This window comes from Haplochromis burtoni, unplaced genomic scaffold (assembly GCF_018398535.1).
Source record: "Haplochromis burtoni strain Fernald_Lab_line unplaced genomic scaffold, NCSU_Asbu1 Contig_429, whole genome shotgun sequence".
In the NCBI taxonomy this organism is placed as follows: Eukaryota; Metazoa; Chordata; class Actinopteri; order Cichliformes; family Cichlidae; genus Haplochromis; species Haplochromis burtoni.
In genome coordinates, this window is record NW_024582790.1 from 47411 (window position 1) to 74456 (window position 27046).

Sequence of the window (27046 nt, forward strand, 5' to 3'; positions counted from 1 at the left end):
TAGATAGATAGATAGATAGATAGATAGATAGATAGATAGATAGATAGATAGATAGATAGATAGATAGATAGATAGATAGATAGATAGATAGATCTCCTGAATGTTTCATTGTTTCTTTTTCTCTTTATTTGATTTTATTGCTTTACATTGTAAATGTTATCAATTACATGAGTACTCAATTTGTATTTTATGTCAATATTGACCATTCTAAATAATTACTGTTTGTGCATCACTTTCTACTCTTACACTGTTTCTGTAGCTCTTTCAAAATAAAAGCAAAGCAGAGTTTCTTGATGTAAAAGGTTTATTTTTGGACAATTCTGAAATGAGACATTCTGAATAACCTGATTTTAAAAATGTCATATTTTTAGGTTCAGATTTGTTTTTCTGGGACCATTGTTCAAGAACCATCAGAAAGTTGAAAATCTGCCAATCACACCAATTTTTGTAAAGAGTACAACACTGACACTTGTTTCTTTCTTTTTAAAAATGAAATTTAAAGTGAATTTTAAATAAAAATCTTTCTCCGTCAGAGTGCATCATCAGCGTCCATCCCACCATCATATGAGGGGACTGTGGTGAGAGCTGTGGCTCAGCTGGAGGAGACACTCAGGAAACTCAGGAAGAAGAAGCTGTCTGAGGCTACAGAGCTGAAGAAGGTCCAGTAGTATGCAGTGGATGTGACTCTGGATCCTGATACAGCATATCCTTATATCATCCTGTTTGATGATGGAAAACAAGTGTATCATAGTGATGTCTCAACTCTGTATATTTTTATATATTTTATTTATTGTTTACCTATTTAATTTGTAAAATATGTGTACACACACACACACACACACACGTAGAAAAATATTTAGTATACACATCCAGAAATGCATATACTATTATATATTGTACATATATTTATTAGTTTCAGATGTAGCCATTCTTGTATTTTGCTTGTTTACATTATTGTATTTTGCACAACTCTGTTGCTTGTGAAGCTCGCACACAAGAATTTCACTCACATGTGCTGTACCAATGTACCTGCACATGTGATGTGACAATAAAAGTGATTTGATTTGATTTGATTTGATTTGATTTGATTTGATTTGATATGAAGAAGAAACTTCCAGACAACCCAGAGAGATTTACGTGTTATTTTAATGTTTTAGGAAATCAGAGTTTCTTTTCAGACAGATTTTAGTTTGAGGTTCAGGTTACAGGAAAAACAGTCATTTGCTCCTGCCATGTTTCTACTTTTAGAAAAACTTCTCTCGTGGCATCTGTTTACGCTACTGGTTTTATTTTGAAAGTCCGGATAGGAAGTTTTGACCCTATGTCAGAGTCCTGGCAGTTTTCTGCCCTCTGGCGGTCAGACCTGAAACTACAGTATTGTCTAAGCCACTGCAGAAGACGTTTATCATCGTTATCAAACCTGCCATTTTTTTTACCTTCAAATCTTTATTTACAACAGCAACATAACAATTTACAATAACAACATGACTGTGACCAAATAAAAACCGGAAATAACAGAGAGAGGGGAAAAAATTAGAAAACCAGCCCAAATCAAAACTTTATTTATTTATTTTTGCCTGAAGAGAAAACACAAAATTCAGAATTTAAGGGAAAAAGATCCAACATTTGAAACATAAAATATGTTTAAATGTGACTTTTATTCTAAGAAAAAAGTGTGTGTGGCACCTGACAGCTGCAGTCTTTGTTAGTCTGCATGTTAAACACAGACTGGCTCTGAGTGCATGATGATGATTACAGAATAACATGAAAGTCAGGTTCATTCAAAGCTCATTCTTTGAGGAGCTGCACATCTGTCTGCAAATGTGGAGATCACATTGTGATCACACAGGCTCATAAAACCTGTTGTTTATACACATATCTATTTATTTAAATAGAAATATCATAAAAATGATAGTCACCCATCCATTTATCCAGTTCAGGAGTGCTCGGGTGCTGAAGCCTATCCCAGCTCTCACTGGGCAAGAGGTGGGTGCATCCTGGACAGGTCACCAGTATATGGCAGGAATAACACAGATAGTCATTCACGCCTACTGCAGATTCCAGATCAATAGTTCACCTAACGAGCACGTCTTTGGACTGTGCACGGGGAGAACATACAAACAGAAAGAACCCAGGCAGCCGATGGATTCAAACCCACAACCTTCTTCCTGTGAGGTGATGGTGCTAACACTCAAAAATTACAAATTTAAATAAATGAAAAAATATGAATCTATTCCTTTCTGATTACTTTTGAGCTTACCTGTGTAGATCCATTAAAATCCACCAGAGGGGGCTGCAGTACCCACAACACACCTTCCAGTTTTATACTAAAACATGTTATCGTATTAGATGGCATTGTGCTTCACTGGACTACATCACTGTTGTGTTTAAGATTATGACTCAACAACAGAAATATTTTAATAATCCAGCGTTTAGGACATTCATTCAAACAGCAACAAAAATACAACAAGGGCTTAGATATAATATGACCAAACAAATATGCTAATGAGGTCTAAACTCATCTGAAATTAAACAATCCCAAATACAATCAAGCAAAAATATAATTATAAATGTAAATATAAATAATTAGTAATAATATAAAAATCGCAAGTGCAATAAATAAACACGAAATAACTTTAGAAATACAAATAAAATATTCAATTTAATAAATCATACATTATAATACTGTTCTTGTTTTTTGATGTTTTACTATATGATAAGATGTTATATTACATTTGTCCATTTAGTCCATCTATCTATAAGCACCTTTAAAAATGTCAGTTAAAATACTAATACTACTACTATTACTACTACTACTACTACTACTAATAATAATAATAATAATATGACAGTAAAATTAATTTAAAAAGTCAGAAATTTATTAAAAAAAGGTTTTCTAATGAGTTTGTAAAATGTCTGTCACTAAACAAACTCTGATTGTATGCATAACTTCTCTTTGTTACATGTTATTATGCATTCATGTCTCTATGTATTTGATTCCAGTGTGTTTTAGTGCATTACATTGTGTTGTATTGTAACATAGCGTTACAGCGTTGTATTAATGAGATGTATAGTTTATTAATCTATTTGTATTGTTAAATGACATTGTGTTGTATTAAATTGTTTTATGTTATATTTAATTGTATTAAATTGTATTGTGTTATATTAAATTGCGTTCCATTGTGTTACATTGTGTTGCATCGTGCTGCTGGAGTCCTGCCAGCGGCCACCAGCGGGGGCGCTGTTGTCACTTTGGTTACCCATAAGCGGGGGAGTGAGAGGTGCATGAAATGGAGAAAAATGGCGGATCATGTGCAGGTAAGCGGAGGTTTCATGTTTTTGTCGCGGATAATTTCTGTAGGCGGGCGCAGCTGAAGCTGAGGCCGGATCCGAGTGCGCCGCTCCCGGCACGGAGCCAGCGTGCAGCCGGTGCGTGCGGGCGGCGGCCGCGGTGGAGCTAGCGGGGAGAAAGAAAGGATGCGGCCGCCTGTGTTGACTTGTGGCCTGCTGTCACAGCACGGGCTGGAGGCTAGCCGCTGCTAACAGCCAGGGGAGGGCTCGGGCTCCGGGGCGAACAAGGGAGTCTGCGGGCTCCGAGTGTCCAGCCTGGTGAGTTCCGGCGTCCGTGGCCATCAGAGGCGAGTAACCTGAGGGCGAGCGGCGGGAAAAATCGATGTATTTCAGTGAAGTAAACAATGAAACAGGCGGTTAGCTGCAGACGGATAGCTGCCAGGCTAGCACGCACGGTCACCTGGCGCCACCGGGAACCGCCGTAAACACGCTTATACCAGACGGACCGACGGACCGGGCGCGGTACCCGGAGCTTCTGTCCCGGAGTTCCAGGTTTTTGTGTTTTTATTCACGGCTCGCTCCGGTAACGACACCCAGCCATGCAGCAGGCTAGGCTAACGTTAGCATATCTACACGTCAACTTCTCCCGCCCGAGCGTGTTTGAAAACATGACCTGGTCTGTGTGAGCGTTAGTCGGTGAAACAGGGCGACGGTACCGGGCCGGACCCGCGAGGGGCTCCAGGGTGAGGACAGCGGGGGGTTTTACCCTGGTGTGGGCAGAATGGAGCGGCAACTAGCCAAGGCGCTGTGCTCCGGCACATGTTTGGGAAGCCGAGGGATGAAGTTCAGCTGCTCTGGACTTCCTCCATGATGCCCCTGCAGGGAACTCTGTGAGGAGACTGTGGAGACTTTGTGCTGAGGGGCAGGTGAAACCCCGACAGGTGAAGCCAGCTTTCGTTTTCTCTGCTGGTCACATGAGCTGTGTGTGACATGACATAATATATTGTTAATTGCGCACAGCATGCATGAACTATGAGGAGAAACTCATCCGATCCTCTCATGTTAGCGGCTGTAACAGCTCGTTATTATTGTTTCTGCTTCAGAGTAACTTTAATCAGTTTATCTGTGATCAGCTTTAATCCCAGGAAGGGTTGTACGAACTCAGGTGGGGCACAGATTCACTGAATGTGGTCAAAGTGGAACATCTCAGCCTGATTTCATTAATATTTCAATAATTTACCAGGTAATCAAACGTTCAGGTGAGTTTCTGAGGGATTCTGGGTAAACGTGTGACGATGATTTCAGGTTTTTCAGTCTCAGCTCTGGTCAGAATACTGGGGAGAAAATATTTATTAGTGATAAAAATGATAATATAAATTATTCTGGCAGCTATTTTCATGGTTATACAGATTAACTATAAAGTCAAAGACATGAAAACAGCAAATTTTATAAAAACAGCTTTAAGTTAGCAGATTTAACCTAAAATAAAGTTTTTAAAGCTTTTTTTTTTTTTTTTTTTTTTTTAACCTAGAAAAGACACTTACTCCATCACCTACTCCCAGGTTTATGATCCTGTGAGTGCCATAAACTGTCTGATAATCCAGGTGAAAGTCTTCACTTATGTAATGGTTATACTGGTACCACTGAGCTGGATGTAGCTCATAAATTCATAATTAATAATGTGCCAGTAAAGTAAGAGAAGGGCCTCACGTTGGGCAGTTCTCGTAGCTGGATTAAGTTGAATTTCTGTGATTCTGACACACAATAAGCCCAGATCCTTGTTTTTAAGTATTTTTAGCTGAAATCTAACAGAACGAAGACTTAAGTATTTTTAATGATATTAAATGACTGAAAACGAACCACTTAAGTTCATTCTGGTGTTACTGAGACAGTTTTTGGTGGAATAAAGATCAGGCTGATATTTACTGTTCGTATCCACTGTGTGCTGTTTGCTTTCACTCAGCCGTTTGTCTCCAGACTGATGATCATGTGGCTGCCTTGTTCTGATGGGGGGTTGTTCACTTTCCTCACTGTAATTAAAATAACATTCACGTGTAATTTTTAAAAGATCGTCTCACGTTAGAGCATGAGCCCACACACCTTCATTCCTGTGATCAAACACTAACTTTAGTCAGTTCAGCTGTTATGAGCTGTCATTCAGTGATGATGTGATGTGGCGAGTCGAAGGCCAACGCCATGCGGTCATGAGGTCAGAATCACCCGCCCGAGTCTAAAAAGTTCACGTTAAAGTCCAACGTTTACCCTGGTGTTCCTCACGCAGTCAGGCTGGAGTCAGTCCACAGCAGGAAAAGAGATTTGGGCTCTTTAGCTCCATAAAACAGTTTCTAATGTTTGTGTAGTGACAGCAGATGATGATGGAGAGGATTTTTCTTCAGACATTTCAGGCACTGAATCGTCTGTTTTTCATACACCTGTGTGTTTATTTGAATAAAAAGGGGTGGTCTTTATTGACAGCCGTGCTCCTGTGATGTTCAGGACTCCTGCTAATGATGATTAAATGTCCATCTGGTAATCTTTAGATAATAGCTGATCAGCCGTCTGCTCCCTGACGCCTCCCACAGGTTCTCTGTTTATGGAGATAAGCTGCAGACCAAAAATCACCTCCTGAATATTTAATGATTCGGGAGGTTTCAAAGGATATCCCTCCATTATGTTTATTATGTTTCTGCACACATGGGCCATCGTAGCTCGAGCCTGCAGAGCTGTCAGGAGGTTATAGAATATAAAATACGTTAATAAATAAAAAGTCTGCTCTCAGGTTTCGACTGAACCTATTCCTGTGAGGTGAGGTTATTATTTATTATCTCTGTTTTCTGATGCTTACCTCGGTCTAAGCAGAGACTCCCCAGCTCTCTCTATGGGACGCATCCTAGTCAGGTGCTGTGCGTCTGTGCTACGAGCTCCTCCCAAATCTGCCAGCCTGTCTCTGGTCTCTGAGGGAGCTCCAGGGGTCAGATCACCTCCATCCTTACACCTGCGATCCTGTCAGGATCACACCCGACCTCTGTGGCGCCTCCATGGGACACTGTGTGTTTCCAGGTTGATTAAATGATAGTAGTAGTTGCATATTTGTGGAAAAAAAAAAACACGACAATGTTCAGTTTAAATACAGGTTATTTAAAGTCTTTGGTGAACACAGCTGCTGTTTGGACGCTTCGGTTGTTTTTGTAACTCACTTTCATTAAAGTGACTCTTCATGAGTTTAGATGAGGAATAAACAGTTACCCGAGTCTCGCGTGCAGCTGAGTGTTTTATTCAGTGGTTTCATTCTAACTGGTCTGTGTGCCGTCAGCAGGGAGGTCGATGCTCCTGCAGCATCACCAGAGGAGGCTGAGATGTTTCTCTACTAGCTTACCTGTAAAGCTTCAGCCTGAAGCTTGGCTCACTGGCTGTTGGTGTTTCTGAGGTGGGCTGGACTCTCCTGAAGCCATAAAGAAAACACCTCTGTCCTCCTCCCACACCTGCACTGACACAAAGTTTGGTCTCTTTCAGCTGTTGCAGCATCTCATGGTCACTGAACCGGTGATGAAATCATCAAACCTGTGTGCTCGTGTCTCCAGCACGGCCGCAGCATGTTTCTAAATGATGAGCTAAAGCATGGCAGAGTTGTGGTTTGACGCCAGAAAAAGCTCCGATGCAGATAAATTCAGATCTGTGACATTCACACTGCTGCTCGCAGGCCTGCAGCTGGACTCAAGCTCCCAGTACCAACCCTCTAAGTCAGATTTACCTTCACACTTACCTACAGCATTTACAAATTTGGGCTTTATATCTTTATTATAAAACTAAAAAACAAATGCATCCTTCTGTTCTGCAGTTTCAGATGTCCTGAATATAATAGAGAAGAATATTGTTGAAGGAGCTTGCAGGGTTATGAGCAGGAAGTTAAAGATGTGCTTTCCTCTGGTTATCATCATTTTAGGACTAAGGTTATTAGAAACTCTTTGAGCAGACGGTCAAATAAAAAGAGACCAATTGTGTTAAGAGTTATTGACTGAATATGATAATTATGCAGACAAATAGACAGAATTTAAAAGGAATCAAAGGTTTGCTACTTCTTTCACGTTTGTTTGTGTTTCTGAGTCGTTTGTGACAGTAAATGTGAGTCTCTGGGTTTATTTAATTAAGATTAGACGTCAGAGTCAGCACAGGTGAAGTTTTCACTGTTTATGGACCAAAACACTGTTTATGGATTGAAAACACAAAGTTAGACCAGTGAGGACATGTTAGCTGCCACTGTAAAGAAACTGCATCCTTATTTCCACATGGATCAGCGTTAAAGCCGATTGATTTATTGATCGAGTGAGAGAAAGTTCCTCTCCAGTCCTTGTGATGGTGTGAAGGTGGAGATGAAGGGGAGGTCTGCATACAGCCCAGAGGCAGGAAGCCAGTACATTTACACCGTGATGCTCGGGTTAATGGTTGCTTTATGAGCCAGATTTTAAAATGTTTCCGATATGAGTGGTTTGAGGACTTTGAGTCGTATATCAGGGTGAAGTTGGTGTTAGCCAGGTAAAAATAAGGCTCCTCAATCACTTTAACTTTAAAGATTTTCTTTTTGTTTGATTGGTTTCTTATCTGTAATTGTTCTGCTGGAAATCAGGAAATTCAGATTACTTCCTCGAAGTCTTTCCTGTCCTGCTGAAAGCAGTTTTAGTTGAGCTGGTCAGAACTTCATTTCATGTAACTGGTCTAATGGTTGGAGGCTGCCGGCTCGAGTCACATCACATTTATAGTGATCCTTTATTTATCAGGTAAAAGTCTCATTAAAAGTCTGTTTCAAAGGAGACGTATACAACAACAGTATCAGGATAAAGACGCACACAGAGCTGATATTCAGTCACAAACATGTGATCAAACAGAATAACAGGCCATCAAAAGCCGTCACTCTCAGTGGGATCTGAAGGTCGTGAGTTAATCTGTGACGCTGCTGTCGCTCAGTTTGATGGTTGTGAAAACTGAAATCTGAGAGTTTAACGCCAGCCCAGAAGTGTTGCTCAGTGGCAGCACGGTGAGGAAACTTTGTGAGGAAGTTGTAAAACCAGCTCCTGTGTTATGGGAACCAGTTCAAATGGCAGAATTTCAGGTTAGTCCTGAATAATGAAAGTAAAGCATGCAGCTCTCTTTGAACCTCTGTGGTCATTGTCTAGCCCAGATTTCTTTGTCATTTTCACTTAATTACAGAAGCTTTTATTTTGTAAAATAGACTGAAAACAGTTAATTTCATATTAAATCAACCAAATCAAAGGAAACTTCAGAATCAGCTGATTTCATTTTTAATTTAATTTAATGAAGCCATGAAAAATTAACCTTAATACTGTGAATGCTTTCAGAGTTACAGGAAGTTTGGGAGCGTGTCTTAGATCTGGTTGATTTTCATATCTAAAACGGACTCAGCAGTCAAGACTCACTATCGTCCTCCCTCACTCTAATGGGACCAAAATAAACTTCACTTTTATTCACTCATAAAACTAACCTACAAACTCATCAGAAAGCGTTTGATGAGCTCAGAGGTCAGGTGGCTTGCATCCAATCAGACCTCAGAAGAGTCACCCCCTGCTGGTCGTTAGAGAGAGTGGATGTCACCTGTGAGATTAAAGCACCCAGAGTATGTATCTGCAAAATAAAAGCAGCAATTAAAATCCAGAAAACATCCGTCTGCAGGCCAGACGCACGGCACAAATTTAAAAATAGAAACAGTTTGATTTAAAATTAGAAACTGGAAGCATCTGTCGGCTGCTGCACCGGGAAGAGCTGGAATCAGGCTGATGCCGACACCTCGGGAAAACATGGAAAATTTACACGAGGAAAACAAATTTATGAGGAAAACTGGAAAATGCTCTCGTTCTATTTTTATAACCTTTTTGCGGAATATCTTTTCGGTTTAGTTTTCTTTTTCTTAGATGTTATTAGATGTTAGGTGTGTGTGTGTGTGTGTGTGTGTGTGTGTGTGTGTGTGTGTGTGTGTGTTACTGTTGAACTTGATGAGTTTCACGTGAAGCTGAGTGTAAGCTGAGGGTCTGCGGGCATCACCGTGGGCGGGGTTTGGTGCTCGCCGCTTATCTGACGCCTGCAGAAGTTCGACACACATGATGCAGTGCTCTGTCATACCTCACTTCATGTACCCTCAACGCATCACACGAGTGGTGGTGGCTAGCGCACCTAGGTGGAGGCTGTAAACACCATCAGACCATCAGCTTCCACCTGCACTCATGCCGCTGTACCCCATCTTTGGCCCTGTCGGTGTAGTTTTCCTAGAAAGTAACCCGAGACGGTTGGAGCAGACGGCGCTCGGCATGTGTGTCTGTGATTATGAGTGTGTAAAGCTCGGCGTGGCTGCCCGTCTTATCTGCTGTGATCGCTGTTTGTCTGAAACGATGAAAGACTTGAGCCGGCTGCGGCTCGCTGATAAGCCTGCGCTGTGTCCCTCTGTCTTATCCAGGGCCTCGCCCAGCTGGAGATCCTGTGTAAGCAGCTGTACGAGACCACCGACACCGCCGTCCGACACCAGGCTGAGAAAGCTCTGGTGGAATTCACCAACAGCCCCGACTGTCTCAGCAAATGTCAGCTGCTGCTGGAGAGAGGCAGCGTGAGTACAGACTACAGCCGGACTGTCCGAGCAGCTTCAGTTTAACTTTCCCACGTTAGCAGAGATGATGCTCTGCAGGGTCAGACAGTCCTGTGCCTGACCCTGCAGATTCAGATCAGACTCAGCAGACATGATGGGGGATTTTTGGAGAAGCTGAAAGCATGAAGACTTTCAGTTTTGTGCTCCATCTTTCACTTGGACAAAAGTCAAGTCAGTGAAAAATGAGGGGGAGGAGTCACGCCCTGATGAGGGTTAGCTGAGCACCGACTAATCCATCCACAGGTTCACCTGCAAAAGCTTTACCTCAAGGGTGGGCAGCGTTTCCTCTCATAGAGAGAAATGGTATCACACAGATACATGACCACAACGTGCAGACACACAATAAAATCCAAGAATCCCAACACAACAAATTTTTAAATATTTGTACTTAATATTTATATCATATTCGGTGCTTGATAAACACAAACTGAAATATTTCAAGGGGTTTGTTTTAATTGGGATGGATGAAGTATCGTGTCATCCAGGTGAAGATCGCTGACCCCCACACTAATGAGGAGGTAACTCTAAAATGAAGTGGAGTCAACTCGTACTTCATATTTATGAGCAGGTTTCTGTAGGTGTGAGGGTATATTTTAAGATTTCAATTTTTTTTCATCTGCCTGAGATAATGATGGAGCAACCCCTTCACTAACCAGCATATCTCAAAGGCCATTTCCTCTTCTGTTGTCAGAATAAAAGCATGTAGATGGCTGTCAGAGGAGATAACCTGACCTCACTGTTTTGTCTCCTGTCAGTCTTCATATTCTCAGCTGCTCGCAGCCACCTGTTTGTCAAAACTGGTTTCTCGGACCAGCAACCCTCTACCCCTCGAGCAACGCATTGATATCCGTGAGTATCTCCTGAAAAAAGCGGATAAACCCTGCAGGTCAGGTCAGTCTGAGGATTAAAGAGAAGCTGGAGTGATGCATTAACAGTCACAACAGAGATGCACTCATCAAATGACAATGACAATGAAGATGTTTGTCTTTCAAAATATAACAAAATCGATATTACTAGTTGAACAGGTTGTGGGGTTTTCAGTAAAGCAAAGCAGGGTGTTTTAGTGTCTTATTTTGAAAAGCCGCTGCTAAATGTTTTGTTTGTTTGTTTTTTCAGGGAACTATGTGCTGAACTACCTGGCGACGCGGCCGAAGTTGGCGGCGTTTGTGACGCAGGCTCTGATCCAGCTCTACGCCAGGATCACCAAGCTGGGCTGGTTCGACTGTCAGAAAGACGACTACGTGTTCAGAAACGTGATCGCAGACGTGACACGCTTCCTGCAGGTCAGAGCGCTGAAACCCTTCTGTCCTGTGAATCTTGTGTATATTTATTTGTTTAATTTGTCAGAATAAAAAGTTTTAAGCAAGTTTTTAAAAGTAAGAAGATTCAGCTTATTGGTTGGATCATTACCATGGTGATTTCGGTGCTTTTATAACTGTTAAGTAGGCTCATTTGATCTGGTGTAAATGTGCAGCGTACTTTGATGTCATAATGACTTCTCCACATGGCTCAAACCTGCTTACTCTGTTTCTGGACCTGTTTTATTTAATGTGTAAGAAGAAAGAAACAAACGGGATCATTTAAGCCTGGATTAGTTTAACCTGATCTGTGTGCGTTTCTAACCTTTTGTGTGGTTGTTTTTACAGGACAGCGTTGAACACTGCATCATAGGAGTCACCATCCTGTCCCAGCTGACCAATGAGATCAATCAGGTAAGTCACAGCGTGCAATTTATGGAGGTGTGGCAGATTTAGACAGATCCTCGCAGTGATCGACGACCACAGCAGGCCGAAGAGTTTGCATGTTTGGTGACGTGTCCAGACCAAACTGGGCTCTATACTACAAAACGAGTTCAGCATATCCAGCATACCTTTCCTGTATCCAGATTCACTTACACTAACATCAGCAGTCAGGATAAACAGTCACATGACCGTTAACTTGTAACTTGCTAACCCAGATTTCGCTGCACGTTCAACGAAAGTGATGATGTTGGCAGCATCTGACCAACCGCAAAGGGTCATTTGACCTTTACAGGCTCTACAGAACATGAAAATGATCCCTATGAGTGTCACCTGCTCCAGGGATGTTACCAAATACTGGCTCAGTAGAGCAAAAATAAATCAACCTAGTTATAATGTTCAAAAAAGTACAGCAGCTTTAAAAACAAGCAAGGAAATAATAAAGTGTCTTAAAAATTAAAAGTTCAGTAAGGTGGATTAAAAGAAATCAAGTGACTTGATTCCAAAATAAAATATATCTGTGTAATATACAGTGCAGGATATTGAAGCTAAACTCTGGAAGTGTCATTTTTATTTATTTTTTGTTGATGATGAAATCACCAGCATTAGTTGGTCCTCAGATTTTCTGCCGACTCTGATCTTTTTTTCTTTTCTTTTTTTTTCTCCTCAGGCCGACACGACGCATCCTCTGACCAAACACAGGAAGATCGCCTCCTCGTTCAGAGACTCCTCGCTCTTTGACATTTTCACGCTTTCCTGCAACCTCCTCAAGCAGGTTTGTTTCGTCCTGTCGGCAGTTTCTCCCATACAGGCTTACATATACACTGCATTTCATTTTTGTACTGATTTCCCGCTTTTAGTTTTTTAATTATTTCAGACCTGTGTTATTTTATTTTTGTTCTGTATTTAATTTTGTATCAATTCCTCAATTTATCTACCTTAACTTTAGATTTATTCTTTTACTTTGCATGTCCATGTTAGTCTGACGCTGTCAGAATAAAACTTGTGTCTTCTTTGTGTCAAATATTTAATGTTCATATTAAACATGAGTTGATGCTTCAAACAAAGAGCAGAAAGTATGAAAATGTGATCTCTGCAAGGAAAACATAAGTGCTGCCCTTAAGCAGGCTTCCACAAGTTGGCCAATCAAAAGAAAATGGGGGTCTTAAAGAGACAGAGGCCCATTGTAGGACAAAGGACAAAGGATTATTTTGACCTGTGGATCACGCAAAGCTGCTCTAAAAACTCATATAAAGATGTATTTTGAGTGAGGCAGCTCGCTGTGGACACTAACAGATCATATTAAATGCCTGAGTGAAGCTGATGATGATGGCGGTTTGTTGATGTTGATGATGATGATGCGTTTGCTTTTCAGGCTTCAGGGAAGAACCTGAACCTGAACGATGAGTCTCAGCACGGCCTGCTGATGCAGCTCCTGAAGCTCAGCTACAATTGCCTCAACTACGACTTCATAGGAACCTCCACGGACGAGTCGTCGGACGACTTGTGCACCGTGCAGATCCCCACATCATGGAGATCAGGTAGAGGAGCGAGGCGCCCGCCGCTTACAGATTAATGTGGTGTTGTTACTGATATTTACTGCATCACGACAACATGAAAATGGTTAAATCTGTGTTTTGTCTTCTGCAGCGTTCCTCGATTCCTCCACCCTGCAGCTGTTTTTCAATTTATATCATTCCATCCCTCCATCCCTCTCCCCACTGGTAAGTGAGCACAGTCATGTGACTACAGCCTGCAGACTGATGCGTGAAGCTTTACTGTTCGTGTGTGTGTCTGGGTGCAGGTGTTGTCGTGTCTAGTTCAGATCGCCTCAGTTCGGAGGTCTCTCTTCAACAATGCAGAGCGAGCAAAGTTTCTGTCACACCTGGTGGACGGAGTGAAGAGGATACTGGCAAACCCACAGGTAACACACACCTGTCTGAAAACACACACACCTCTGTAGCTTCGTGTGTGTTGAACAATGTGTGTTTGTGCTTCAGTGTTTGCCCGATCCAAACAACTACCACGAGTTCTGCCGCCTGCTGGCGAGGCTGAAGAGTAACTACCAGCTGGGTGAGCTGGTCAAAGTGGAAAACTACCCAGAGGTCATCCGCCTCATCGCCAACTTCACCGTCACCAGTCTGCAGGTGGGTTTTTTAACTTTTTCCGTCTGTAATAGTGTATGTGTGTGTCATCCATGTTTTTTTGTTTTTTTTTTTTAAAAAGTGTATGTGTGTACAGTGGGGCAAAAAAGTATTTAGTCAGCCACCGATTGTGCAAGTTCCCCCACTTAAAATGATGACAGAGGTCAGTAATTTGCACCAGAGGTACACTTCAACTGTGAGAGACAGAATGTGAAAAAAAAATCCATGAATTCACATGGTAGGATTTGTAAAGAATTTATTCGTAAATTAGGGTGGAAAATAAGTATTTGGTCACCTCAAACAAGGAAAATCTCTGGCTCTCACAGACCTGTAACGTCTTCTGTAAGAAGCTTTTCTGTCCCCCACTCGTTACCTGTATGAATGGCACCTGTTTGAACTCATCATCTGTATAAAAGACACCTGTCCACAGCCTCAAACAGTCAGACTCCAAACTCCGCCATGGCCAAGACCAAAGAGCTTTCGAAGGACACCAGGAAAAGTATTGTAGACCTGCACCAGACTGGGAAGAGTGAATCTACAATAGGCAAGCAGCTTGGTGTGAAAAAATCAACTGTGGGAGCAATCATCAGAAAATGGAAGACATACAAGACCACTGATAATCTCCCTCGATCTGGGGCTCCACGCAAGATCTCATCCCGTGGGGTCAAAATGATCATGAGAACGGTGAGCAAAGATCCCAGAACCACACGGGGGGACCTGGTGAATGACCTGCAGAGAGCTGGGACCAAAGTAACAAAGGTCACCATCAGTAACACACTACAACGGCAGGGAATCAAATCCCGCAGTGCCAGACGTGTCTCCGCTGCTGAAGCCAGTGCATGTCCAGGCCCGTCTGAAGTTTGCCAGAGAGCACATGGATGATACAGCAGAGGATTGGGAGAATGTCATGTGGTCAGATGAAACCAAAGTAGAACTTTTTGGTATAAACTCAACTCGTCGTGTTTGGAGGAAGAAGAATACTGAGTTGCATCCCAAGAACACCATACCTACTGTGAAGCATGGGGTGGAAACATCATGCTATGGGGCTGTTTTTCTGCCAAGGGGACAGGACGACTGATCCGTGTTAAGGACAGAATGAATGGGGCCATGTATCGTGAGATTTTGAGCCAAAACCTCCTTCCATCAGTGAGAACTTTGAAGATGAAACGAGGCTGGGTCTTCCAACATGACAATGATCCAAAACACACCGCCCGGGCAACAAAGGAGTGGCTCCGTAAGAAGCATTTGAAAGTCCTGGAGTGGCCTAGCCAGTCTCCAGACCTCAACCCCATAGAAAATCTGTGGCGGGAGTTGAAAGTCCGTGTTGCTCGGCGACAGCCCCAAAACATCACTGCTCTCGAGAAGATCTGCATGGAGGAATGGGCCAAAATACCAGCTACTGTGTGTGCAAACCTGGTAAAGACCTATAGTAAACGTTTGACCTCTGTTATTGCCAACAAAGGTTATGTTACAAAGTATTGAGTTGTATTTTTGTTATTGACCAAATACTTATTTTCCACCCTGATTTACGAATAAATTCTTTACAAATCCTACCATGTGGATTCATGGATTTTTTTTTTCACATTCTGTCTCTCACAGTTGAAGTGTACCTCTGGTGCAAATTACTGACCTCTGTCATCATTTTAAGTGGGGGAACTTGCACAATCGGTGGCTGACTAAATACTTTTTTGCCCCACTGTACACTTAACAGTCCCGCCGCACACACACAACGACACAACACACAGACGCACACACACACAGACGCACACACACACACACACACACACACACACACACACACACACACACACACACAATTACATCGTGGTCAAGCAGCAGTGTTGTGTACCTGACTCTTTACTCCTACTCTTCCTCCTCAGCACTGGGAGTTCGCCCCCAACAGTGTTCACTACCTGCTGAGCCTGTGGCAGCGCCTGGCAGCGTCAGTCCCTTATGTTAAAGCCACGGAGCCCCATCTGCTGGAGACGTACACTCCAGAGGTCACCAAGGCCTACATCACGTCCCGACTCGAGTCGGTCCACGTCATCCTCAGGTGAGACTTAAACCAACCTTAAAGTTAGACAGGATTTCATCTCGTTTGATTTTCCAGCAAAAGATTGCATTTCCATTTATTCCATTAATTTAATTAATGCGTTCATAAGATGTACATAAAAACTTAGATGTGTTGGGAACAGATTCTGGATGTTACTCCCATGATGTGTTCGGTGTTTGTGGCTGTGAATCGGTGCAGTGACGCTGGTTTGAGTCTGAAGGGTTGGGTCGGTGATGGCTCAGGCAAGCTTCACCTGAGGGTTTTTGGGGATGAGCTGAGCATGTCTCTGTCCGTAGGGACGGGCTGGAGGACCCTCTGGACGACGCCGGCCTCGTTCAGCAGCAGCTGGACCAGCTCTCCACCATCGGCCGCTGCGAGTACGAGAAGACATGCGCACTGCTCGTCCAGCTGTTCGACCAGGCGGCTCAAACCTACCAGGAGCTGCTGCAGTCCACCAACTCGAGCGCCATGGACATCACAGTGCAGGAGGGTAAGAGCGCGAGCCCCACCCCTGTGCTATTTTGGGGACTTCGGGAGTCTGACGCCTCCTCTGCTTCTCTGCAGGTCGGCTCACGTGGTTGGTTTACATAATCGGGGCAGTGATCGGAGGACGCGTGTCGTTCGCGAGCACAGACGAGCAGGATGCCATGGATGGAGAGTTAGTCTGTCGGTAAGAGTGCGAATGTGGCGAGCCGGTGTCTGGGGGCGTGACTTCCTGTTGCTGAAAGCCTGACCTTGCGTTTCCTGCGTTTGCCTCAGGGTGCTCCAGCTCATGAACCTGACAGACTCGCGGCTCGCTCAAGCTGGGAATGAGAGGCTGGAGCTGGCCATGCTCAGCTTCTTCGAGCAGTTCAGAAAGATCTACATCGGTGACCAGGTGCAGAAATCATCAAAGGTAAGGCGCGCCTCTCTGTAAGCTCCACCCCTTTCAGCTGACATGAATGAGCAGGTCTGACTCTGTGTGATCTCTCTGCTCAGAAACTGCAAAGTGTGAACATCCAGATAAGTGCTTGAAAGTAAATTGTGGTTGGTGTTAGCGCCCCCTGCTGGCTCGCAGAGCATCATGGTGGTGTTTAAAATTCAGGATGTGGTGTTAGGTAGGCATAGAGTCAGCTGTGAGTCACATGGTCAGCCTCCTCCTCCTGCTCCTCCAGTGGTTCCCCGGGGCGCAGCAGTAACTCACTGCACAGAGTATATGATTATATATCTCTGCTGGCCCAGGAATGCCTCAGGATGCCCACGAGGAACTCGGAAAAGTCTGCAACCTCCAGAGCTCAGAGAATCTCAGTCGGTTTTGTTAAAACATCGGTCAAACCCGAGGCCTTACTTTTAGATTCAGTTCCAGTACCTGTTCTCGGGCTGGGAAGTCTGGCTGAATCTGGAGCGTTGTTCACACAGTGCTCGGGCCAAATTACTGATTTCTGGCTGGCTGGATTCAATCGATTTAGCGTTTTGGGGCTAAAACTAAATTTAGGGGAGTAGTAAAGTCCTGAAACCCTTTTTAAACGCTGAGGGTGATCAAGCCTTCAGTAAAATGTTCAGTATTTTACTGAATGTGGACAGGTTTGATATTATTTTATTAAAATATTTATTATTATTGTTTCTGTTTTCATTGGAACTAAAGTAAAATAATAAGAAGCAGAATTCGGTGCAGACTGTTCCAAACTGGAAACAGAGAAATGACTTGAAGCGTCCTCTGAAGTGGCAGCCGCGTGGTGATCATGTGACTTCCTGTTTGTGTTTGTTCGTAGCTTTATCGACGACTATCAGAAGTTTTGGGCTTGAATGACGAGACGATGGTACTCAGCGTCTTTATAGGGAAAATGTGAGTAACTGAAGTCCAGGTAACTCCGGCACACCTGAGAGCCGATGTTCAAAGTTAAACGAACTCTCAGCCGCTGTAAATATGTAGAAGTAAACTTTCCTCTCTTTCAGTATCACAAACTTGAAGTACTGGGGCCAGTGTGAACCAATCACCTCCAAGACACTCCAGCTCCTGAACGACCTCTCCTTAGGATATCCTTCATGTCTGTGACCCACACAAATGTTTTCATGTTGATTTAGTCTAGTTTTTATCTTTGCTGTTGTTTTTGTGTAGTGAAAGTAAAGCAAAAGAAGCCTTGCCCACCTGATCTTATCGTTAATGAGGGGCAGCCAATCAGAAGAAAGTTGTCTTTAAATGTTGAGCAGCTTGTTTCAGATGAGCTGAGGGCCTGGTGCCTAATAAATAAGGATAATTATGAACCGTGAGTCATGAAAAGCTACTGAGCAGGATAATGAATCCATCTTAAGGACTTAAAGGTTAAACCAGGCACTGAGTTAAAGGAAGGGGTGGGGCTCTGGGTCAGCGTTTTCTCCTTGACTTTACTGTCTGCACATACAGCAGCGTAAGGAAGCTGGTGAAGCTCAGCGCTGTCCAGTTCATGCTGAACAACCACACGGTGAGTACTTCACATTTATCGGAGCCCAAGTTTCACGTCTGATTAAAACGAGTTGAGGTGGCACACAAGCATCACAGACGAAGAAGAAAGTGAGCTGTGATGAACTTCCTGCTGCTGTCTTTGTCAGAGCGAGCACTTCTCCTTCCTGGGAGTGAACAACCAGTCCAACCTGAGCGACATGAGGTGTCGGACCACCTTCTACACTGCACTAGGACGCCTGCTGATGGTCGATTTAGGTACGCAGACACAAACACACACGCTGGTGTGGCTTCAAGTTCTTCAGTTTCGGACTTTTTGTAGACTTCACTTGGCAAAAGGTCGCTGAGACACAGATCCAGAACGACCCACTGCGGCGCCCCTTGTGATGAAGAAGCAGCAGAAAGTTTTTATCTTGTAACAACACAAAAGCTGAAACAGGAGAGACACTGGTGCCTGGAAATGAAGTGTGACATGGTCTGCAGGAGCCGCACACACACAGTTTACACTGGGCCTTGTGTGTGTCTGTGTCTGCAGGTGAAGATGAGGACCAGTTCGAACAGTTCATGCTGCCTCTGACGGCGGCGTTTGAAGCAGTGGCTCAGATGCTGAGTACAAACACCTTTAACGAGCAGGAAGCCAAGGTCAGAACACCCTCACAAACATACAGACACATAAACAGCATCAGTTTTGTCAAACATTTATTTCTGTTTTTGCAGACAGACACACATTGTGTTGCTCGTGTTTGTGTTTCTGTGTGTGTGCGTAAACGCATGTGTGACACAGCGATGGCGGTGTAGCAGGGATAAAGAATAAAGCGGGTGTAACTCAGAGTTGTGCTAATAAAACTGTGACCCTGCTTAAACACGAGGAAACTCCAGCAGAAGCAGCTGAGCACATGTTTCGAAACATTGACCTTCCTCCTCTTCCTCCTGCAGAGGACTCTGGTGGGTTTGGTCCGGGACCTGCGAGGAATTGCATTCGCCTTCAACGCCAAGACGAGCTTCATGATGCTGTTTGACTGGATGTATCCTTACACTGACTTCAGATCAGCACGCGGTCAGATCCTGGTTTTTCTGTTTATTGTGTAAACGATGAAAGTGTGTCCTTAACCCGCTCCGCAGATACCCGACCTACATGCCCATCCTGCAGCGGGCCATCGAACTGTGGTACCACGACCCAGCATGCACCACGCCAGTCCTCAAGCTCATGGCAGAGCTCGTCCACAACAGGTAAACCTGCCCAGTGACGGAGGGGCAGGTTTAAGAGTATGACCTCTGACCTCTGTGCTGTCACATCCTTACAACGGTTCAGCCTGTGAGGATCCAGAGACGACTCAAAGAAAGTAAAGGCAGCCCACTGGCGGCCTGGGATCAGCTATGATTGTAGCATTTTCCCTCCCAGCAGGAGCTGTGGGAGTGTTTTCATTGGTTCATTCTAAGAGTACACACAGTGAACGTCAGCAGAATAGTCAAGTTTTAAATGAGGAAGCCGCCTCAGAGGTCTGACACCTAATGTTTTCAGAGTTCTGGTGAGGCGTGACTAATGTAGATGGTTTTCAGTGATGTTTTACTCGGCTCAGAAACCAAAGCGCGTCTCCTTTCAGATCAAAGGTAGAGGTGAAAGGTCACTAACTGTGTTTGGTTTTTGTTTTGTTTTCAGATCACAGCGGCTTCAGTTTGATGTGTCGTCGCCAAACGGCATCCTGCTGTTCAGAGAAACAAGCAAGATGATCACGACCTATGGTACAACCTTTGACCCCCACTCAACCGCCTCAAACATATACCTGTCTTTGTTCTGGGCCGCTCATCGAGTTCCTGTTTTCTCCTTCAGGGAATCGGATCCTGACGCTGGGCGAGGTCCCTAAGGACCAGGTGTACGGGGTGAAGCTGAAGGGCGTCAGCGTGTGCTTTGCTATGCTGAAGGCGGTGCTCAGCGGGAACTACGTCAACTTCGGGGTCTTCCGTCTGTATGGTGATGACGCTCTGGACAATGCCTTACAGACCTTCATCAAACTACTGCTGTCCATCCCTCACAGTGACCTGCTGGTATGCTCCACCTCCTCACAGGTTTTTGTGACTTTGGAGACGTGGACTCCGTTTGAGTGAGTTTTTAACCCTTGACCTCTGGTCCTGTCTCTGCAGGACTACCCGAAGCTCAGCCAGTCCTTCTACTCTCTGCTGGAAGTGCTGACGCAGGACCACATGAACTTCATCGCGAGCCTGGAGCCTCACGTGGTCATGTACATCCTGTCCTCCATATCAGAAGGCCTCACAGCGCTCGGTAAGGCAGCGACGTTGGTCAGGTTTGTGTGTGTGTGTTTCTGTGTGCGTGCGTGTGTGTTGAAGTTACATCATTGTGTCTTTGTGTGTGTTTCAGATACGATGGTGTGCACCGGCTGCTGCTCCAGCCTCGACCACATCGTCACCTACCTGTTCAAGCAGCTGTCGCGCTCCACCAAGAAGCGGCCCGCTCCCATGGCGACAGATGACCGCTTCCTGCACATCATGCAGCAGCACCCGGAGATGATCCAGCAGGTGAGCTGATCACACCTGAGTCACCTGACCCCACACACACACACACACACACACGTGTTGACACCTTGCTGCTGTCGTTGATCAGATGCTGTCCACCGTTCTGAACATCATCATCTTCGAGGACTGCAGGAACCAGTGGTCCATGTCGCGGCCTCTCTTAGGCCTCATCCTGCTCAACGAGAAGGTAACTGCCACTCGCACTCGCCTCAGAGGTGGCACCGCGTGGGTCTATGTGCGCTATAACACGTGTGTTTTTTCTAACTGCAGTATTTCGCTGACTTGAGGAACAGCATCGTCAACAGCCAGCCGCCTGAGAAGCAGCAAGCCATGCACTTATGTTTCGAGAACTTGATGGAGGGAATTGAGAGAAATCTACTAACAAAGAACCGGGACAGGTGAGAGCAGGCAGCATTCATCCTCTCAGGTGGTCAGGAACGTGAAAAACGGGTGGAGACGTGAGACACGCTAGACTCGGTCAGGATTGTAGCTTAGCGTTAGAGATAAAAGCCACTCACAGACTGTCACTCAGTCTGTGATCATTCAGACTCTGCAGCAGGGATTGTATGAGGTTCTGATCCACAGACAGGGTTACCTGCAGAAAGCCACACCCAGAAGTAGGTACAAACTAAAGGTACTGCTGTGGACTCGATTACTACTGTCACTGATTTATTACTCACTTAAACTGGAGGAAAACATTTTTTCTTGTGTAATCCTAAACAGCCTGAAAGATATATATGAAGACCAGTGTTTAGTGATGTGGAACAGCGACACACCTTATTTTTGGAGACACACATTGTGCATTATAATATAACCTGCTGTCAGGGGGATGTCAGGACGATCGGTGTATGGAGGAAGTCATCCAGTTACGTTAGATTACGTTGTGATCCCGAACACACATTTCCTCATCAGCTGGAAGGAACTGAATTAGGAAAGTAAAGCTGCTGATGGAGAACTTTCAGAAGGCGTGATGCAGCTGCAGCTGAAGGTCTGGGTGACCTAAAAGGGTGAAAACTGTGAAAAATGAGCTCGAAATAATTTCTGTACAAATATTGTGTTTGTTCGCGATCTATATCTAACCTCAAACTGAGTTTTAAACATGGCTGACGTGCAGATAATACTGCTGTTTGTGCAGTGCATGGTCACATTACTCCAGTTGAGCAGTTATACATCAGTCTGCGCTGTAACAACCGAAAAATCCTAATGATTCCCACGGTAACCCTTGCCCTCGGTAACTAACGAGTGTTTCTGTGCTGATGCCGCAGATCTGCTCCTCTCCACCAGACTTCATTCACAAAACCACAAATTTATTCTGTAAAAACACGTCGTTACACGCTGGTCAGAAATTCAGGCCCTGAAAGGAGCGCTGCCTTTGGGAGGTTTTCCACAAATAAACGCGTTTTAATGTGGGCGGATCTTAACAGTCAGGATTAGCTTGTTCTGACCTCCTGCAGGGGAACACTGAGGGGAGTTGTTCATGTGCCTGACGAGGTAAAAATGCTCTGTGTGTGTTCTGCAGGTTCACACAGAACTTGTCAGTGTTCAGGAGGGAGGTGAACGACAGCATGAAGAACTCGACATACGGCGTCAACAGCAACGACATGATGAGCTGACATTCCACGCGGCCGCCCACCGAGTTCGCCCGGCCCCTCGACCCGCCTCTCCACGGCCTCCTACCCCTCACCTCTCTGCATCCCCCTCTCCCCCCTCGGGCCCGGATGCCCAGGGATCATCACCCCGCCACGACACCAATTCAGCCCTCCCCCTCCTCCTTTTTGATATAAGCATATATAAATATATACAGATCTATTTTAAAGCCAGCCCGCCGCGTCCGGCTCGCCTGGCTGCTCGAACAGAGGGGGGGGAGGGAGCATGTCTGAGCACTCTGAATCACTGACAGGAAGTGGAGTGCGCCGCAGCCAGAAGAGGCGGCGAGGGGACGAAAGGACGAACGCCGGTAAACGTAGTAATCCGCTTCTGCCTGCCTTGTATAGAAACCACCCGAGAAACCAAGTGTACATTTTCTTTCGTAACATTTTGAACAATGTTTATAATGATCGACTTTAAAAACCCACAAAGACGAGACGACAAACCAACGTGTGATTGAGCTTTTTACAGAGTAGTGAGTTAGTGCACATGTCTGTCTGCGTGGGCCGGAGGGTGGGCGGGGCAAGCACAGGAAGCAGGTACACACACTAACGGAAAGGGAGGCTCAGAGCATCCATGTTGTACATTTTTCTCTGTCTCTGCTGCTTGAAGTGATGTAAATATTCCCGAATGACGGCCTCAGAGGGACCGTCCTGCTGCTTTTCCTCCTCGGTGTCACAAAACCGTCACATTTTGGTCACGGCGAGGTAGAAAAAACGCCACCTCCATCCTCGTTTCCTGTTTTTCTTTGCCCATAAACACTAACCTGGAGGTCTTTGGGCTTTTCCGTGGTGCTCGGACAAAATTAAACACCTTCAGCAGACCAAACATCTTTCATTAGAGCCGCTTTTATTGTGAAGGCTCGCTAAACCTTCAGCTTAAAGTTGGTCTAATGTCAGCATGTTTGTCAGAGCGTCATAAAAATGATTTAAAGACAGAAATAGTGATTAGCTCCTGTTTTTCTTGGTCACGTGACACTTTTTCTCCAGCCATCATTTAAAAAGATTCATTAAAACCCCCGTGGTTGTCGTTGTTATTATTATTATCATTAACTGTAAGCTGCAGAACAATAAGCTGGCACGTCATCAACTTCAGTTTGACTAAAGCGTGATCAAAACAAAACTTTACCTCTTTATGGTTACAGTAAAACAAGCGATCACACAACACACAGACTGACATTTCAACGTTCAGGGAAGTTCAGGGTGTCATCAGGCTGACAGGAGGTCACGACCCAGGTTTGCAAATATAGAGGAAATCCTCAGAGGCTTCATCAAAGCCGTATTAGTATGATGATGATGATGATAATAATAATTATATTATTATTACTGGAGCTGCAGTGACGATTTTAGTGGCGACACAAAGTCGGACATAATTATCAATCTTCAGTCAGATTTTTGATTTAATAATCTGCTGATTATTCCTTGATTAGAGCTTCTGTTGTGACGAAGGGTCATAAAAGCTTTCAGTCTCAAAATGTTTCAAATGTTGAACTTTTAGATATTTTGTTCTTGAGTTCCAGCTCTTCTTTTTCCCGCAATACTAAAGCAGATTATTAACTTGCTCGTTCTGATGATTAACTAACGCTGCGTTATTTTAAGCGATTCATCTTTTGATTTTTAAACATTTGTCAAACATCTGAAGACGTCTCCTTAAAAGTTATTTTTCATTTTTTTCCCTGTTATTCAGATGTTATTCATTTATCAGACAAAATGATCTGCAGCATTTCAAACAAACATTTCAGACTCGAGCTCCTGAAGCTGGGGCACTTCCTGCTTTCGCCCCACTTAACAGTCCCCGAGTGAGTTTTCAGCTCTCCGATATCTTCACCTTAAAAATTCTCGTGCTTTCTGTAGATTTTTTTTTTCTCTTTGTAATGAAAATAAACTTTCCCAATGAAACCAGCAGAAAATGAGGATATAATCACACTCAGTTATCATATTTTCAGTTGAATTAACACAATGAATCATATAAAACTAGATGTGAGGATTCTTTTTCAGACAGACTTTAAACAGATCGTAAAAGCGGCATGTTTAAACCTCCGTAAATCTGCTTTGACATCAGAGGAGTGTCGGAGTGCAGACGTCCTCTAATAATCTGCATGTTTTAACTTCAGCTTCTCGTTGCCTCGTGACCCGAGTGTTCATCATGATCACCAGCTGCTGTTATCGGCTTCAGCTCGACTAAAACAGAACCACACGAGCCTTTAAACGAGTCTTCAAACTCAGGAAAAACACTGTTAAAGTGATCACATGGTAACATTACAGTATTACCCCGATTCGCCTCGACGACTGGTTTAATATTGCGACTTTTACAGGATGTTGTCGGGTTAATAGAGTTCATGTCTCAGATTTTCTGTGTTGATGTTCTTGAGTGTCTGACCGACAGAACAAAGTCCAAAACACTGAATCCACTGATCGAGGAAAACGTTTAAAGCTGAGCTGAAACCTCCACAGATCTTCAGGCAGCACCAATTTCTACCAAGTCTCAAGTCGAATATGGCAACATGACTGCGTTTTAAGACTCGTGACCAAGAAAAACCACACAGGAAGTCAGGGAGGAAGGTCACCGTTTGTTCATCGCCACGTGAATTGTTTCTTTGACGGTTTTTGGAGTACATAAGGTCATATTTTCTGAAATTTCAGGTTTCACCACGTTATTTGTTGTTTTCATGCAGTTAAAAACGTGAAATCCTCTCCAGCGTCAGCTGACTGAATTCACAGAAAGTGATGGAGGTTTTTTGTTTTGTTTTTATTGTAAAAAAAAAAAAAAAAGCAGCAGAACTTCCCTTTAAGGCACCCGTCTGCATCGCCGCGGCTCTGCCTTCCTCTGAGCATGGCGGCTGCACCAGTGGTGACGTCCTGCAGGTGTCGCACGCCTGCTGCTTGATGAACGTGTAAGCAACATGGTCACAGCTACATTTTCCCCTCTGGTAGGCTGGGTGCAGTTTCCACCATTTTGTTTACACTCTGGATTCCTCGGACCAGGTCTCGGCCTGCCCCCCTTTTTTTAGGGAGTCCTTTTTGGCGTGTGCGTTGATGTTGTGTGTGTTTGCGTGTGCGTGGAGTGGCTCTCTGTTGCCTGGCGTGCGTGTATGTGGTGTCTCACGGTGCTGCGACGGCTTGAACCCGCGATGGAGCTCAAACAGCCAAGGTCTGAGCCACCAAGCGGGAAGCAACAGGGGGAAACCATCGAGGCGGGAGTGCGGCGAAGGCGTCCGGATCGGTCGTCAAACCTTGGCAGAAGGTGTACAAAGAGAAGCAGGAAGTGGAGTCTATTAGCAACTTGTGTTACTCTCTACGATGTTGCTGCTAACTGTTTGTGACAACTAGCTCATCTCTAACCATGTCAGCACTCACGGATGTTTATTGAGTTCCTAATTTTTTGGCTTGTGTCCCTGATGTGAATGTGTTGGGTCCATAGAGTGAATAGCTGTTTGAGTTGTTTGGATGTCTGCTACATATAGTGTAAGCATTGTGACTGCAAATAAACCTCATTGATTTTTACCTCGCTGCCTCGCATCCTTTTCTTGATCTCAGCTGATCTACAGCTTGCCACAGGTGCTCAGCAGCAGTGCTGCTCTTTTTGTGAGCTTATGGTCACAACATCAACAGTCCGCAAGACTACGAACCTCCCTCAAGCTCTTCCTCTTTTCCTCCATCTTCATCAGCCTTTGTCAAATATGTCCACTCTCTTCTGATGTCATCCTGCTCACTGCCATTGAAGATCTTATCATCTTAAGACAGCCTTAGTGCCACCATCTCCAAACCATACATCATTATAGTCCTAAATGTCGTAGGTAACAAGATGCTCAGAATCAGTTTTACTTATAACGCCAAGCCACAGCATCAGTCACATTAAGGTGCTTTATATTGTAAGATAAAAATCTCACAATCATGCAGAGAAATCCCAACAGTGAACAAGCAGTTGGTGAGAGTGAGTTTCTTCCTGTTAAAACTCCCTTTTAACAGGAAGAAACCTCTGGCCATAAAAAGGCTCAGGGAGGGGTGGCCATCTGCTGCCACCTGCTGAGGGGGAGGAGAGGGATACTGGACAAAAGAACAAAAGTAGCAGTAAAGCCTCAGAGCTGCTCTTACATCATCACCAATGTCTCTGCTTCACATCCAGGTAAAGGTGTTTCCTTATGTAGAAAAATGGGGGCGTGACTGTATGCAGATTGCACAGTCCAGCTGCTTCACACAGATTCTGATTGGCTAACATACACAGGGCACATGGATGTTTTCATATGGTACGTCAGTAAATGAGGGTAAACATCTGAGAGCAAGCGAAGGTCAGCCAGCTAGCTGATAAATTCTAAATCAACTAGCGTGCCCATGTTAGCAACTAACATCAACCAGAGAAAATCCAGTTTAATCTGATGATGTCTATTTGAATAAACAGGAAGTTAACTTTCAGTTTAAGGTAAATTATTATAGTAATGCTAGCAAGCTAACCTAAAAACAAATGATGTAATGTTAAATGTTGATATTTTTTTTTCCACCATTAAATTGTGTAACAGTATAAAGAGGCTAACTAGCTACCATTAGCCAGGTAAACATATTTTATAATGTGTTC

General features: G+C 44.2%; 1 protein-coding gene across 1 annotated transcript; it reads left to right on the forward strand.

Moving 5' to 3' along the window:
* Nucleotides 1-3215: 3215 nt before the first annotated feature.
* xpo7 (exportin 7) lies at nt 3216-25977 on the forward strand. The gene is made up of 28 exons (XM_005945046.3): nt 3216-3318; nt 9755-9901; nt 10696-10789; nt 11057-11223; nt 11587-11652; nt 12350-12454; nt 13055-13220; nt 13330-13403; nt 13484-13603; nt 13680-13826; nt 15704-15876; nt 16173-16366; nt 16441-16546; nt 16636-16771; nt 17628-17701; nt 17812-17892; nt 18254-18317; nt 18445-18553; nt 18831-18937; nt 19232-19320; nt 19418-19525; nt 19956-20038; nt 20127-20341; nt 20438-20576; nt 20673-20830; nt 20916-21014; nt 21098-21225; nt 22347-25977. The coding sequence occupies exons 1-28, from the start codon at nt 3286-3288 to the stop codon at nt 22438-22440; spliced, it is 3276 nt and encodes a 1091-aa protein (XP_005945108.2). The 5' UTR covers nt 3216-3285; the 3' UTR covers nt 22441-25977.
* Nucleotides 25978-27046: the final 1069 nt, after the last annotated feature.

What these genes read in the sequence shown, in the direction of transcription:
- xpo7 (XM_005945046.3), top strand. Translation starts at nt 3,286, where the DNA reads ATGAAATGGAGAAAAATGGCGGATCATGTGCAG. An exon ending in ACGTGACACGCTTCCTGCAG is followed by an intron (nt 11,224 to 11,586) that starts GTCAGAGCGCTG and finishes TTGTTTTTACAG; the next exon opens with GACAGCGTTGAACACTGCAT. An exon ending in AGGTGCAGAAATCATCAAAG is followed by an intron (nt 16,772 to 17,627) that starts GTAAGGCGCGCC and finishes GTTTGTTCGTAG; the next exon opens with CTTTATCGACGACTATCAGA.